Source organism: Pneumocystis carinii, assembly GCF_001477545.1.
Source record: "Pneumocystis carinii B80 chromosome Unknown supercont1.4, whole genome shotgun sequence".
Lineage (NCBI taxonomy): Eukaryota > Fungi > Ascomycota > Pneumocystomycetes > Pneumocystales > Pneumocystaceae > Pneumocystis > Pneumocystis carinii.
The window spans coordinates 265,470-280,272 of record NW_017264716.1 but is presented as its reverse complement, the minus strand read 5'-3'; the positions used below and the strand labels follow the sequence as shown (position 1 = coordinate 280,272).

The window sequence follows — 14,803 nt, the reverse complement described above, 5'->3', positions numbered from 1 at the left end:
ATCAATAAATAATTATATAAAAAAGATAAAATACGGTATTTTTGGTTCGAAACAAATAGTCATTATTAAATGAAATAGCAATTCTATCTAAAATTATAAATAAGGTATATAGCATTTTAAAGCTGTTTTTTTATCTATTCTGTAATTTTTCGGAAACATTCAGCAATTTCCGTTAAAAGCTTTTCATAACGTATTGACACTTCTTGTTCATTATCTGGAATTTCAAATTTCATGAAACTAAGTTTTTGGAAAACTTCTAAAGTGCTTTCTCGTACTTTATTCCAAGGAATATTGTAATCATCTACTATATGTAGCGCTTGTTGATAATAGCTAATTATGATTCTCATCATATAAAATGTTTTCCAAATAGGACAATAGCAATCCCATTTGCTATATCCATTTCTAAAAATTTACTTAGTTTTATTTTAATAATTACTTTTTATTTACTGCTGAAGAAAGTCATTCTTAATCAATCCTGCCACATCTAAAGTAATTTTATCGACTTCTGATAATGCATTCCTTCCAACCAATCTAATAATTTCTATCATTTCTAAAAAATACTTAATCAAGTATTCATATATATATATATATATATAATACCCTCTTCTTTCTGTAGAATTTCTTTTATTTGATTACGAGTTTCTATAAAGCCTGGGTAATTGTTTTCATACCAAGGTTGCAATGCATTCTAGAAAGAATAAGAAATTTAAAAAAGAAAAAAAAAGGAAAACCAAATATTTAGAATAGGACATAGACCAATTAATGGAAGGAAAATGCTTTCTTTGAGCAAGTTTTTTGTCTAATCCCCAAAATACTTGAACAATACCAAGAGTAGAGGATGTTACAGGATCAGAAAAATCACCTCCAGGTGGAGATACCGCTCCAACAATAGAAATACTACCTTTTCTTACTGGATTTCCTAAACAGACAACTTTTCCTGCACGTTCATAAAATAATGCCAACTATTTTCATTAATCATATTAAATAAATCATTTATACGCACTTTAGCACCAAGATAAGCAGGATATCCTGAATCAGCAGGCATTTCTGAAAGACGACTATGAAAATTAATTTCTTTAGATTAATATAGAAACAATTCTTCACCCAGATATTTCACGAAGAGCTTCTGCCCATCTTGATGTAGAATCTGCCATCATTGCAACATCTTTACCCTGATCCCTAAAATATTCCGAAAGTGTAATTCCAGTATATATAGATGCTTCACGAGCAGCAACAGGCATATTTGATGTATTTGCAACAAGAGTTGTTCTCTTCATAATTGATTCTTTTTTTCCATCAATTTCAATTGATAACTTTGATAGCTTAATAATTAATAAATATAAAGATATACTACATACTTCTGGAAAATCCATTAATACTTCTGCCATTTCATTGCCTCTTTCACCGCATCCAACATAAACAATATAATCAGAATTAGAATATTTAGATAATGATTGTGAAATAACAGTTTTTCCACAACCAAAAGCACCTGGGATAGCAGTTGTTCCACCTTGAACACATCTATAAATCGAATTATTAAAATGATAGAAAGTAAGATTATTTACGGAAACAAGGAATCCAAAACACGCTGTCCAGTAAATAATGGTGTATTTGCTGTAATCTTCTCCGCCACAGGACGAGGAGTCCGAACAGGCCAGTGATGAAACATAGAATATGATGTTATTTTCCCATCAAATTCAACTTCAATCATTTTTTCCTTGAAAATATCACAAAAATATATCTAATCAAAAAAGATAACATACGTCAATAGAATATGACCCATTATCTGCAATATAAACAATAGTTCCTTTAGCTTTAGGGGGTAATAAAATTTTATGTTCAGAAAGAAATGAATTTTCATAAACAGAGCCAAATATATCCCCTCCTGTAATATGATCACCGACTTTAAAATTACATGAAGAAAATTCATATTGAACTGAACGATCCAATGCATCTGTATAAATTCCTCGAGGAATATAAATACTTTTTGAAAGGAATTGAATCGTTTGAAGTGATCGTTGTATACCATCATATATTTTTCCCGATAAACCTGGCCCCAATTCCACTGATAGAGGTTTATGTGTTCTAAGTACAGGCTAAAAAGTTACAAAATAATATTATAAATCTTTTTTTAATACATCGCCTACTGCAATACCAGCTATAAACCTAAGTCATAAAAATACATAAATAATAAAATTAACCTGTTTCTTCATAAACTTGGATAGTTACTTTATCATAATTAATAGAAATAACCTCTCCTACTAACTCATAATATCCAACTTTCACCTATTTTTGTCAAATTTTTTCCTCTAAAAAAAAAAAAAAACTTACAAGTTCATACATATAAACACCTATCATCTTTTCTGCAATTACAATCGGTCCAGACACAGAATATACCTATATCATTTACTTTACCAAAAAATCCCAAAAAAAACACCTACAAAGCCAAAATCTCCCTCTTTTTCCGCATCCCTCAGTTTAACACAGTATTTCTTAGCATTTTCAATACCTAAAACCCCTTATAAAACACATTCTCATCTTTATTAATCACTTAATTACATCCCACCTAAAAGTTCATAAAATTAGCCAATTCTTATCATTTTTTCCCGTTTTTTTTCGAGAAACACTTTAAATACTATCTTACCATCTTATTTCACTTGAAAAATACCCTTAAAATCTCCAAATTGCCCTCTTTTCTGCTTTTATAGCCGTCTCGCAATTTCTTGACGTTGTTAAGCTGTCGTTTCATCGATATTTAGCATCTCTTCGACCGTCTATGCAGAGACATCAAACCTCAAAATAATAGATAAGAGCCAGATTAGAGTATTTTCTGGGTAAAAAGAAGAAAACTTATAAGAAATCAATTATTTAGGGGGTTTATAATAAGGTAGAGGAAAAAAAACGGGAAAAAAGGACGAAATTTGAGCAAAAAAAACAATAAATAAGGATTTTTTAATTTATAGAATTATTAGAGTATATACGCGCAGGAAATTCACTATAATTGAATGATTCTTATAGTTTTAAATAGAGGGAATCCAATTAAGGCCTTTTTTCTGTTTAAAAATTGAATTATTTGTTGATATTTTATAAATCTTTTATTTTTGGAATAAAGACAGAATCTATTGATTACTACAGTCTGGAGAACAATAAACTAGAAATACATATTGAGGAGGGATCATACTGTCAGTATTCAAGCCAGAAAGACACGGAATTAGGGGACTTTATACTAGATAGACCTAGTAAAAGAGCGCGAACCTTAACAGACAATTCATCTAATATGAAACAAGATAAAACTAATACAGATTGCAATAATGAGTTATGGTTAAAGAATGATGTTTGTAGTAAAAGAGAAGAAGATTTAGTTATATCAGAGATATATAATGAAAAAAAAGAAATATTGAAAAATCATCCTATTGAAAAGGAAGAGATTATAAGATTAATATTACAGACACTTAAAGATTTCGGATATAAGTAAGTTTATGAGAAAAATTGTGTATAATATTTTAACAGAGAGATAAAGGTCTTCAGTATCACATTTGGAACAAGAATCGGGGTTTAGTGTAGAATCTACGGATGTTTTACAGTTTAGAGAGTCAGTTCTTACAGGGAATTGGAAAAATGCGGAAAAGTTACTTAGTTCTCTTTATTTGGATGAAAAAGCACCGACGGTTTGTCTTTTATAATATAAATTAATTATATAAACTAATATTTATAGAATATTTTATTTTATCTTAGACAACAAAAGTTTTTAGAACTTTTAGAAGAGAATAAAATGCCAGAAGCGCTTTCAGTTTTAAGAGAGGAACTTAGTCCTCTTGAATATAATAAAGAAAGATTACATTTTCTTACTAGGTATGCGTATTTTTCTAGTTTATATTTTCTAAGGCAATTGAAAGTTTAATTATGTCATCATCTGTAAACGATCTTAAGAGAAGAGCATCGTGGGATGGTGCAAATGGAATTTCACGGCAAAAACTTCTTAAACAGATTTCAAGTAAAATTACTTAATTAAAAAATACAACATTTTAAATATAATTATAGAATATATATCGCCTACTTTAATGATTCCAGAAAGAAGGCTTATAAATCTTTTAATACAAGCAAAAAATTATCAAATATCGCAATGTTTATATCACACAGATTCTAATTTTTCGTCATTGCTTTCAGATCATCATTGTGAAAAGGATCAATTTCCTAATACCGTTATCAAAGTTCTTAGAGATCATACAGATGAAGTATGGTGTACTCGATTTTCCCACAATGGAAAATATTTAGCATCTGCTTCAAAAGATTCTACTGCTATTATTTGGAATCTTCAAGTATTTAAATATTAATTTATCATATTTTATTCATTATTTTAGACCTATAAACCTTTATACATATTGAAAGAACACGAAAAGCCTGTTATTTATGTGGATTGGTCTCCTAATGATGAATTGATTTTAACATGCGGTCAAGATCATATGGCAAAATTATGGGAAGTTAAGGTAATTTTATTATAAATTAGAATTTTAGACGTAAATTCTAAATTTTATAGTCTGGTACTTGCATAAAAACAATAACACATCATAAAGACTTTGTAACGTCATGTTCTTGGCTTCCTGATGGATCAGGATTTATTACAGCTAGTTTAGATATGGAAGTTATTTTATGGAATATTGATGGAATAATAATTCATCAATGGAAAGGATCAAGAGTATATGATCTTGCTGTAGCTCCAGATGGGAAAAAATTTATAGCAGGTGGAACAGAAAAAATGCTTCATGTCTATAATCTTTTAAATAGAACTCTCGAATTTAGCTTTTTAATGCAAAGTGATTTAACTTGTGTTAGCATTTCAAAAGATTCAAAATTTGCAATAATTAACGTATCATCACAAGTATGCATTTAATAAATATCTATCTATCTATATATATATTATTTCAAAACTAAATATTTTTTAGGAGGTTTATCTTTGGGATTTGGAAAAAATGCAGGTTGTTAAAAAATATGCTGGACAACATCAGGGCAATTATATAATAAGGTCATGTTTTGGGGGTGCTCAAGAAAATTTTATCCTTAGTGGGAGCGAAGGTTTGTGCCTTTTTTATTTCTTTTCTCAATAAATTATTATACTATTAGATTCCCAAGTTTATGTCTGGCATAGAGAAAATGGTTCTTTAATTGAAACTCTCAAAAGTCATAAAGGTACTGTAAATTCGGTTTCGTGGAGTCCGGTTAACCCTGTAATGTTTGCATCTGCTGGTGATGATCATACCGTTAGAATGTAAAGAACTATTTTAATATATTTTAAATACCTAATTTTCCCTAGATGGGCTAAATCTTCTACCTTATCAAAAGACAAAATTAATGATGACATACTCTTAGATTAATTTAAATGAAACTAAAAGTTATTTAATACATTATTAAAACATTTCATAACATAATTCTAAATATCTTTTTGGTGTCAATATTTATAGAACTTATTTATAATTAATATCAATTAAGGAAATCGCATGCTTTCAATTCCAGTTTCTAATATTTCTAATTCATCATCTATACGTTTAAATTGCCAGGACCAATTTGTGTTATAAAGAAAGGGCCTAAGATCATACCTGTTGTCATCCAAACTACATACTCCTCCATGAAATGCTGGGGTTAGTGTTGTCATCTTATGTCGATTAAAAGAATAATGAAACCAAAAATATTTAACTTTTTCTGCAATCTTTAAATTCATAAGTAAAATAAAATCTTATTTTATAGAAATTACTTTTGCAGGTGATAAACCACATCCCCATTTATTTAGGAGTTTTATAAACATACTATATGGTCCGCATTTATCAATTTTCCTAAGTTTCCCAAAAGTATTTAATTCATCATATGTTAAACCCATATCAACCTTTAAAATTAAAAATAAAATATCATAAAATTTAGATCTATACTTCATCCGTCTGAGTATAATTTTCAGAAAAAGGCTCAAGTTCAGCAGTTGGTATAGCAGTTAAAAATTCCTCAAGTAAAAGTAATTTAAAATTATCACGAACATATCTAATAAATTTCCTGATATCGGTTTTAGAAAGAGTACCAATGAGACTAATATCAGCGCTCTTATATTAAATCAGTTTAGTTATAAGTTAAAAAATAATACTAACAGAACAATCATATTTTGTAAAATATCCTCTTAAACTTTTGAAATTAAAAAAATTCCGTACTAGTGATATCTTACCATTCATCCACATTCGTAGATCCAAGAACAATAAGTGATCCATATCTTCCTCTTGTCCATGGAAGTAATTGTGCAAAGAAGTAACTAAGAACCATACGGAGACGGGCCTAATTCATGATCATTCATTTTTAAAAAAAAAAGTGTTATTGATGCCTGAAGATTTTGAAAAGCTATATTTTCACAATTTGATCCTCCATATAATTTAAATTTAGGCAGTTTTCCTGTAACACATGAAAATATTTGTAGTGTTACTTTGATAAGGCTATCAATATTTAAATCAATATGATAACTTCCAATTGCATTAGAAAGCTGTTTTGATCTCTGCCTTGTTTCTAAAGTAGAGTTTTCTGTAGCCATATAAGAAGTATATAAAATTTCCCTAAAATAATAATATAAATAATATATAAAAATATGCTAAATTTTACTTTACGAATTCTTCTGGGGTTTCTGGAATCCAATCCTTATCCTTAGATCCCTTTAATACTTTAAAAATATCATTAACAATATGGTTATCTACTACAATTAAATAATTATAAGGAAAATAATGTCAAAAACTTTTATCTTTTATAGATTCGAGAACTTTTTTGCACATGATATACACAATGAGAGCTGTAGCACAACTATCAATTCCCCCACTTAATGCCAAAAAAAAACCATTACTATTTGATTTTCTAAGATAATCCCACAGCCAAGATGAATGAGCAAAACTAATCTATTAATTAAAATATAAAAATATGAATTCTTACGCAATTTCCTCCTCCAGAGAATAAAATTTAGGAACAATTGGAACACTCGGTATTATTTTTTCAATATTTAAATCATGTATACTTTTTGTTAAAGTCATAGGACAATAAATTTTATTATAAAAAAGAATATCTGAAGCTTGAACTCCTTGAGAAACAATATTTCTATAATTCCTAACATCCTCTAAATCAATAGTTGCTGATATAACATCCTTATTGAAGATATATTAGTTATTAATTTTCTATTTTTTAAATATTACCAAATCATTAAGAGAAAATTGCGGTCCTTGTGCTACAACAGACCCATTTACTATAATCATAGAACATCCATCGTAATATAACCTATCTCCATCGCAACCATGCTGGTTTGCATATAAATAGATCCCTCCTGACTTTATCAAATAAGAATAGAAATAGATATAATTGTATACTTTTAAAGTAGCTTCTTGAATAAGATTTACTCTTGTGAAATTCTTTCCAGACTCATAATGACTTCCACTAGAATTACATACTATTTCAACCCCAGTTAAAAAAAGATCAATGTGAGGACTAAAAATTAATTTTTTAAACTCAATAAATATTAAATTACCTTGAAGAAGTAAATAGTTCTTCACAAATTTCAAAACCTATAGAAACATCTTGTGTACAAATAATTGAATCACCTATAGGAACTGTTTTCTTAAGCCATAAGTAATGAAAAGTTACATTATGAAATATATACTTGGCCAGTAATAGAAAATACCATTTCAGGAAGATAAAAATCATCTACAAGTCGTTTTTTAGGCCAATTAATAAAATATCTCATCTCTCTATAGTTTCCATTATTTGCTAACCATAACTTTGGGCGAATTAGAAGAATCTTTTTGTTATAAAGAATCACACGACAATTATATCGTTTATTCTGATGCATGATAGGCCTTATATTAAAAATAAAATCAACTTATAAAAATAACTCACATTCCTACATCAATAATTATATCCTGTGTATCGTTTGAAGAAAGTATACGACATAACATCTCCCATGAATGTGTATACGTATCATTTTCCAAAAAATGATCTAATAAAAAAATAAAGAAAAATAAATCATTCATAAAATAATACCATAGCATCCATAACCTCTAAAATTGTTAAAAGAAAAAATATATTTCTAAAATATAAATCATTACGTAATTTCAAGTTCTGGTCCAATACGAAGAATAGCACCATGTTTTTTTGCTTCAATAATACTTCTAATAATTCTATCACAATTTCCTTCAAAATCTAATGCCCATTGATTCAGTGAACTAATAATAAAAATATTAAAAGAAATAGTATAGCCCTATCAATTTACCATGCTGCAACTGTTATAAACCGATTCATTTTAGTCAAATACTGTGAAAACTTGATAAATATTTAAATTAATATACGAACTAAAAAATAAAAAGATAAAATATACTTTTTAAAAAAAAATACCTGAAAAAATCAAATCTAATAAATATATCGCTGAATGATTTAAAGTGATTATCTTGAAAGAATAAAATGTATAACAGTTTTTTTTAGTTTTTAAAAAATAAAGTAACATTGAAGAAATACTTTTCCATTTTTTTATTTTGTCATATATATATTTATAATCCATAGCTGATTATTTAATAAAATATTTGTAAGATCCAAAAATATTATTTGATCCAGTAAAAATAAGAGTTTCAAACTCCTTAAAAGTAATAGATAATTTTTGTATATATATCTTTATATTGTTAATTTTAAAGTATAAATATAGTAAAATATACTTGCCCATCAATTAACCCCAATTTATTTTAAATGTTTGAACCAGCAATTTCAATTGTTAAGTAGACAAAGAACCAAAATGAACTTGTTAAGAATAATCTCAATAATTGGTAGATGAAATAGGACCAAAATTTTTACAACAGAATAAAAATAAACTATTTTAGTACTCAACCCAACTTAGATAATTTGAATTCCTAATAAGCCCAAACTATTAAAATTCTCCAGGGTATAATTTATAAGTAATTTTAAATAATTTTTATATAAATGAAATCTTTTTAGTTTAGCCATATTAGTTAAATATGAAACCATTTCCAATGATCTATATAAACAAAAATTATTATATAATCTATAATTACATAATAACTTACGTCAAAAAATATTGTTATTAACAAATCATAACATATAAAATCATAAATATCAAATTCAATTATCGATTTAATAATATTATTTAAACCCAAATAATCTTTTTTTTAATCTAGTTATATACCATTGCATTTGATGCGTTTAATGAGAATGTATCTTCTGAAATAATCAAGAAATTCGGATTAACACTATAAATAATTCCCATAAAAAAAAACAAATATCTATTTCATTAAATAATGATATAACCACAAGAGTTAATCCAGAAAAGTATTTTACTATCTTTTATCAAAAATATTTTAATATTAATAAATATTAATCATACCTATATTTTCAGAAACTCTCTAACATATTTAGCAAAAAATAACAGAATTTTTGCATTTAAACAAGAATTGAGAAAATATCTCTTCAAATAAAAATCTCATAAAACATTTTTAATACATTTGAATAATATTATCTAGAAAAAAAAGTAAAACATTAAAAAACTAAAAACATCATTATTAAATATTAAACAATAAATATAACCCTTACACAATATATAGCTCATTTTCACATTTTATTCGCTCCTTTTTTAAAAAATATCTTATAATTTTCTATCATTCTTTATTAAAAATTTATTGCTTTTCTTCCCAAAAAAACTCAAATAAAACACTTTTATCCCCATAAATAAACATTCCTCTTTCATTCCAATATATAAAAGACATGATTTCACTCTAATATATATAGATAAATACCAAAATACTCCTCAATAAAAAATTAAAATAAAATATTGACAATTAACCATAAAAAAATAATTTAAACGCGACATAAAACAAATAACAAAATTCCCCATAAATATTATGTATTTTTAATTAAAAATATGTCTTATTTAATCGCTTTTTTTACATATACTTTTGCTTCTCCTAAGAACATTTAAAAAATCTCTTAAAACCTCAAAAATTCGCCTAAAATCTCCAGAAAAAAAACTACATATATATAATAACCATCAAATAAAACATTTTTACCATGTTTCAGACATCAATTAGTCAATTTTGCCCTCTTTTTCATTATACAATTCTCCCTCCATTTTTCTGACGTTCTCTCGTTACGCTAATATATAAGCTCTCGACGACTATAAGAACAGCACAAATATTAAAGATAAATAAATATACAGGTTTTGAAGGGTTTTAAGCATAATAAATGAGCTTTTTATATGAAGAACGTAGGAGAAAATCTATGTCTAATTCACCGTTTTCGAATTCATCATTTACTCAAGATTTATGTAATGAATCACCAGAATCTACAAGTTCATTAAGAAGATCAAGAAATAAGTTGAATATAGGAGAGATTAGGAATTATGAATCATCAATATCACCGGAAATTTATAGAGATTGGCCTTCAGAGGGTAGAAATATGAGTAGATATGTTTCAGAGACAAATCTACATTCACCTCATTTATTTTCCCGTTCAAAGCTTCAAAAAAGGGCAAATCAGGAGCCTCCTATTGGATTTTGGAGGCATCCATCACTAGATATTATTTTTAAGAGGGTTAGAAAAGTGGGAGTTAATGAGGAAACAATTAAAAGATTAATTGCGAATGTATTAGCTATTATTATTATTCAATGGGGGAAAAACTATCTTAATAAGAAGTGGGTATATATATATTCTATATATAAATTTATTAGGGGAATAGAAAGTTTATTGAGATTTATTTAAAAGAATATAATAGCTTAAAAGTATATTTTAAATATTTAAGTAGGGAATGAAATGTATAGAGGATTTTAACAGATATTAGATATATTTATTCAGGTTGTTTTACTTTATAATGTTATTGAAGCAACACTGAGACTTGTTCGGCCAAAAGATACATTTTTAGATCTTTCGTTAACACCGATACAGAGAAAATTATTTGGACTTGATCCTCATGGTTTAAATACCTAGAAAAGATATTAAGACTAACATGATTTTTGTAGTATTTCCATCTTTTTCATCAAATAATACAATTACGCCACCAAGATATGTGAAGAGTTCACCACAGGTTTATTTTACTTTTTTTAATGTTAATTATTAAAGGTATTATTAGACCAGACAATCTCCACGTCCTTCTCCACAACAGGTGACGCCATATAATGGAAGTTCTCAGTCATCATGTGCAAATACAGAAACAAAAAATTCTTCAAAGTTTTCTCCATTTTACAATGAATTATCATCATCACCAACATTTGTCAATATGAATTCATCATCTACGAGCCTTTCAAATGAAGAATTTCGAAACAGAACACAGTATATACCAAGTTCTCGGTATTTATATAAACGATACTCATTAGTAAGCTATTTTATACACCTTTTCACTTGGATAATTATATAGAATAATACTCCAACATATTAGCACTGTAATAACGATACAAATTTAGTTTGTTTTGCATTGCTTTTCCTTTTGTTTTAATAAATTTTCCACTGGTCCAGGATTATGTTTAAGTTGCCTTAAATAATACAATTTTGCCCTACGGACCCTTCCAATTGCTTTTTTTAATAGTATTTTAATACTTTTGATTGCAGGACTATAAAGATTAAACTTGATTTCCACTCCTGTTTTAAAAATATGGTTTCTAAGACGAAAACTTGTGTTTATGCCTTTTCTATGAACTGCAATTAAATATCCTGAAAATATTGATATATTTGATTTGTTTGGAAGTGCGTTATATGATTCAACCTGTAAAATATCACCTGGACGAGCAGAATTTGAATTTTTTTTTGAAAAAAGTAAAGTTCTTTCTCCAGTTGGATCTAAGATCTGAATCTGAGATGATTCAATTTTTTTAACTGCATTGCCTTTAAAAAGAACTGGTAAATCCTCATAAATAGGTATTTTTCCTAGATTATTTCCTTTCTTTATTAAAATATTGTCTTAAAAATAAGATAGAAAAAATACCTTTTTTTGTAATAGAACTATAAAACTTTGAAAATAAAAAAAAAAACTCTCTCATATTTTTCTTTGAAGTTTTCAATCTAAGAATGTCTTTATAAATATAAGTCATTCTTATGAAAAACTATTTTTAAAAAATTTAGATCGATGATGAAACCTTAATTTTCTATTTTTTTGACTCCATATTTATTAACAACTTTTCCATCAGGAATCTTAAATAGAACAAGACCCTTTCCCTCACTATCACAAGGCTGATCACATATAAAATAACCTTTTCTTTCCAATTGAATAATATCTGATTTAGAAAGATTTAAAAAATTTTCATCAACTTTTATTTTTGAATGAAACTCAGTACAAGGAGTTAAAAAATCTTCAAGACGATCTCCTTCTTCTAATTTATCTTTCAAAATTAAATAATCAAAATCAACCGATTCAACATCGATAAGATTAGGAAGATCAGCTAGCCATGTAATTTTTTTTTCTGTTGCCTTAAAATCCCCTTCTAAATGAAGTTCCATCTCTATTGAATCAATAATACCAGAATTGTTTTTTATTATTTTTTTTATAACAGCATTTCCCCAATCCATGAGTGTGATCTAATTGCTTAAATAAAAGAATTATAGAAACATAAATTACCTCTTCATTATCTTTAAATGTCAATGCATCCTCTTGATCAAGTATGATATTTTTATAGAATGCTACTTTTTTCATACCAACTTGAGGATTCTTTTTGTGTTTAGGTCTTTCTTCTATATACATAGTGCTTGGTCCATTAGTTATAGAAACTTTTACCCTATATTATATAAGGATTAATAAATATATATCTTTAGAAATACTCACAAATTATCTGAATTTATAGCTGTATAACGAGGCGCAGTAGGATCAATTATTTTTTTATTAATAGCCCAAATACTTGACCAATCTAAATTAAGAACATTTTTTGATGGTCCTTGAGAGATTATAAATTGTTTTAAAGCATCAATTGTCATTCCTCTACGTCTAATTCCAAGAATTGTTGGCATTCTTGGATCATCCCTAATTTAGTTATAAAGATTTTCTATATATTTTATGAAAACATGCCATCCTGAAACTCTTTTATCATCCACAAATTGCTGTAACTTCCTTTTACTAAGCAATGTACGGACAAAATTAACTCTACTAAACTCCCATATATATACCTTTCGAAGATTAAGAGCTTTAATCATCCATTGATATTGAGCATTTCTATCTTTATATTCATTCGTCCTTAAAGCATGAGTTACACCTTCGATACTATCAACTATAGGACAACAAAAGTCATATGTTGGATAGACTTTCCAAATAGTTCCAGTCTTGTGATGAGGAGTTGTATTACATCTATAAATAACTGGATCTCTTAAAGCTTTATTTGGACTATTCACTGATATTTTTGCACGAATACAATTTAATAATCCCTTATATATGTAAGAAAGGATGTAATGTAAGTATATATTACATACTATTTCGGTAGCTTTTGTCATTTGAGAAAATATTTCTAGATTTTCTTCTATACTTCTTTGTCGTCTTTTACTTTCTATACCTTGCATTCTCTCTGCACGCATCTGAATATATTAGAAAAATATAAATCTATCTTGCATTTACTGTTTCTTTATCTGTATCATCTGCATATGCATTCCCATCTTTAATCATTTGTATACAAAAATCATATGTTTTATCAAAATAATCAGATGAAAACGATATTTGATCTGCTTTGATTCCTAGTGAATCAAGATCTTTCAATATTGCTTCTTGAAATTCCTCCTTTTACATTTATCAAAAAAAAAACTCTCTCTTAAATAATAAATTACCTTTTCTTTACTAGGATTTGTATCATCAAAACGTACAATCAGTTTTCCTTTATATTTTCTAGCAAAATATTCATTAAGAATCGCTGCTTTTGCATGTCCTGTCCTCATTTTAATAATAAAACACATTCAATCTTCCAATAATACCAATATGCATATATCCACTCGGTTCTGGAGGAAATCGTGTAACTACCTTTCCTTCAATTGCATTTTGAAGTCCAATATCATAATTCGCTGTAGGATTTTTTCCTTTTGAACGTGCTTTTCTCTATTAAACTATCAATATTCATTATATTATAACTAAAATATTACACTAGTTATTTCTTTCATCAACAATTGAACCCCTTGAGAAACAAATCCATCCGATTCAACAATTCGATACCATCTATTAACACTTGTATACACATTTTTCTTAATAATCCCTTGAGCATATACATTTCCTCTCAATGCTCCCCATACTATCCAATCTGCCTGCGTAATACAATCACCTGTCAACCCTTTTTTTTCCAACAAAAACTCTTCCAAATATAAAAAAACTGATTCTAACTCATTAACCGAGACTGTATTGATCTTTTCTACTGTATATTCTGCCCATTTAATAACCGTTTCTTTGTCCTTTAAAGGCTCCTTAAGATCCCTCAAAAGCTCCTTTAAAATAGGAATTTCACCGTATAAAACACTTCCACCTGGATACTTTTCAAAAGATATCTCTTCATCCTTATTATCCTCGTTAATATTCCCATTATTAACATAATCTACATGAATTGATTCAGATTCCTTGTTAATCCATAATACAACAAGAAAAATCCCTAAAAATATCGTTAAAAAAACCTGAAAAAAAGCATATATACTAAATTAAGCTCTACAAACCATATGGTGGTGGTGTTTTTTGGATTAAAATACGTAATACCGCCGATTTTTCACTCATCATTATTTTTGACGTTTGATTATGAGCTATCGAGCTCGAGGGTTTATATAGTCAGATCAACCTCCAAAATTATAA

The 14,803-nt window shown here is 27.4% G+C and overlaps 6 protein-coding genes across 6 annotated transcripts; 2 read left to right on the top strand and 4 right to left on the bottom strand.

Moving 5' to 3' along the window:
* Positions 1 to 88: 88 nt before the first annotated feature.
* Positions 89 to 2,690, bottom strand: T552_00987 (V-type ATPase, A subunit). The gene is made up of 15 exons (XM_018369581.1): positions 2,645 to 2,690; positions 2,560 to 2,566; positions 2,442 to 2,509; positions 2,332 to 2,397; positions 2,202 to 2,286; positions 2,139 to 2,158; positions 1,764 to 2,096; positions 1,566 to 1,717; positions 1,359 to 1,521; positions 1,105 to 1,313; positions 1,004 to 1,058; positions 732 to 962; positions 601 to 688; positions 448 to 550; positions 89 to 402 (listed from the first exon to the last, which is right to left on the bottom strand). The coding sequence occupies exons 1-15, from the start codon at positions 2,645 to 2,647 to the stop codon at positions 135 to 137; spliced, it is 1,851 nt and encodes a 616-aa protein (XP_018226769.1). The 5' UTR covers positions 2,648 to 2,690; the 3' UTR covers positions 89 to 134.
* Positions 2,691 to 3,277: 587 nt separating this feature from the next.
* T552_00986 (hypothetical protein) lies at positions 3,278 to 5,270 on the top strand (the record flags this gene model as incomplete). The annotated part of the gene is made up of 9 exons (XM_018369580.1): positions 3,278 to 3,471; positions 3,521 to 3,668; positions 3,716 to 3,852; positions 3,897 to 3,994; positions 4,042 to 4,319; positions 4,362 to 4,487; positions 4,538 to 4,879; positions 4,944 to 5,073; positions 5,122 to 5,270. 9 exons carry the CDS (start codon positions 3,278 to 3,280, stop codon positions 5,268 to 5,270), a joined length of 1,602 nt encoding a protein of 533 aa, XP_018226768.1.
* A 167-nt stretch (positions 5,271 to 5,437) lies between these two features.
* Positions 5,438 to 8,347, bottom strand: T552_00985 (NAD+ synthetase). The gene is made up of 17 exons (XM_018369579.1): positions 8,279 to 8,347; positions 8,115 to 8,231; positions 8,050 to 8,066; positions 7,906 to 8,005; positions 7,670 to 7,865; positions 7,538 to 7,626; positions 7,380 to 7,497; positions 7,209 to 7,340; positions 6,952 to 7,160; positions 6,761 to 6,912; positions 6,631 to 6,718; positions 6,359 to 6,584; positions 6,206 to 6,312; positions 6,132 to 6,165; positions 5,922 to 6,086; positions 5,750 to 5,878; positions 5,438 to 5,704 (listed from the first exon to the last, which is right to left on the bottom strand). The coding sequence occupies exons 1-17, from the start codon at positions 8,305 to 8,307 to the stop codon at positions 5,483 to 5,485; spliced, it is 2,130 nt and encodes a 709-aa protein (XP_018226767.1). The 5' UTR covers positions 8,308 to 8,347; the 3' UTR covers positions 5,438 to 5,482.
* Positions 8,348 to 10,207: 1,860 nt separating this feature from the next.
* On the top strand, positions 10,208 to 11,641 carry T552_00984 (hypothetical protein). Its single transcript, XM_018369578.1, has 6 exons — positions 10,208 to 10,700; positions 10,745 to 10,806; positions 10,847 to 10,978; positions 11,025 to 11,089; positions 11,135 to 11,377; positions 11,420 to 11,641. The coding sequence occupies exons 1-6, from the start codon at positions 10,252 to 10,254 to the stop codon at positions 11,438 to 11,440; spliced, it is 972 nt and encodes a 323-aa protein (XP_018226766.1). The 5' UTR covers positions 10,208 to 10,251; the 3' UTR covers positions 11,441 to 11,641.
* T552_04097 (ribosomal protein L19) lies at positions 11,462 to 12,038 on the bottom strand (the record flags this gene model as incomplete). Its single annotated transcript, XM_018372148.1, has 2 exons — positions 11,462 to 11,937; positions 11,984 to 12,038. The coding sequence occupies 2 exons, from the start codon at positions 12,036 to 12,038 to the stop codon at positions 11,462 to 11,464; spliced, it is 531 nt and encodes a 176-aa protein (XP_018226765.1).
* T552_00983 (glutamate-tRNA ligase) lies at positions 11,984 to 14,760 on the bottom strand. The gene is made up of 10 exons (XM_018369577.1): positions 14,671 to 14,760; positions 14,113 to 14,609; positions 13,948 to 14,068; positions 13,804 to 13,901; positions 13,598 to 13,756; positions 13,456 to 13,557; positions 13,058 to 13,410; positions 12,818 to 13,012; positions 12,614 to 12,770; positions 11,984 to 12,573 (listed from the first exon to the last, which is right to left on the bottom strand). The coding sequence occupies exons 1-10, from the start codon at positions 14,729 to 14,731 to the stop codon at positions 12,136 to 12,138; spliced, it is 2,181 nt and encodes a 726-aa protein (XP_018226764.1). The 5' UTR covers positions 14,732 to 14,760; the 3' UTR covers positions 11,984 to 12,135.
* Between the last annotated feature and the right edge of the window lie 43 nt (positions 14,761 to 14,803).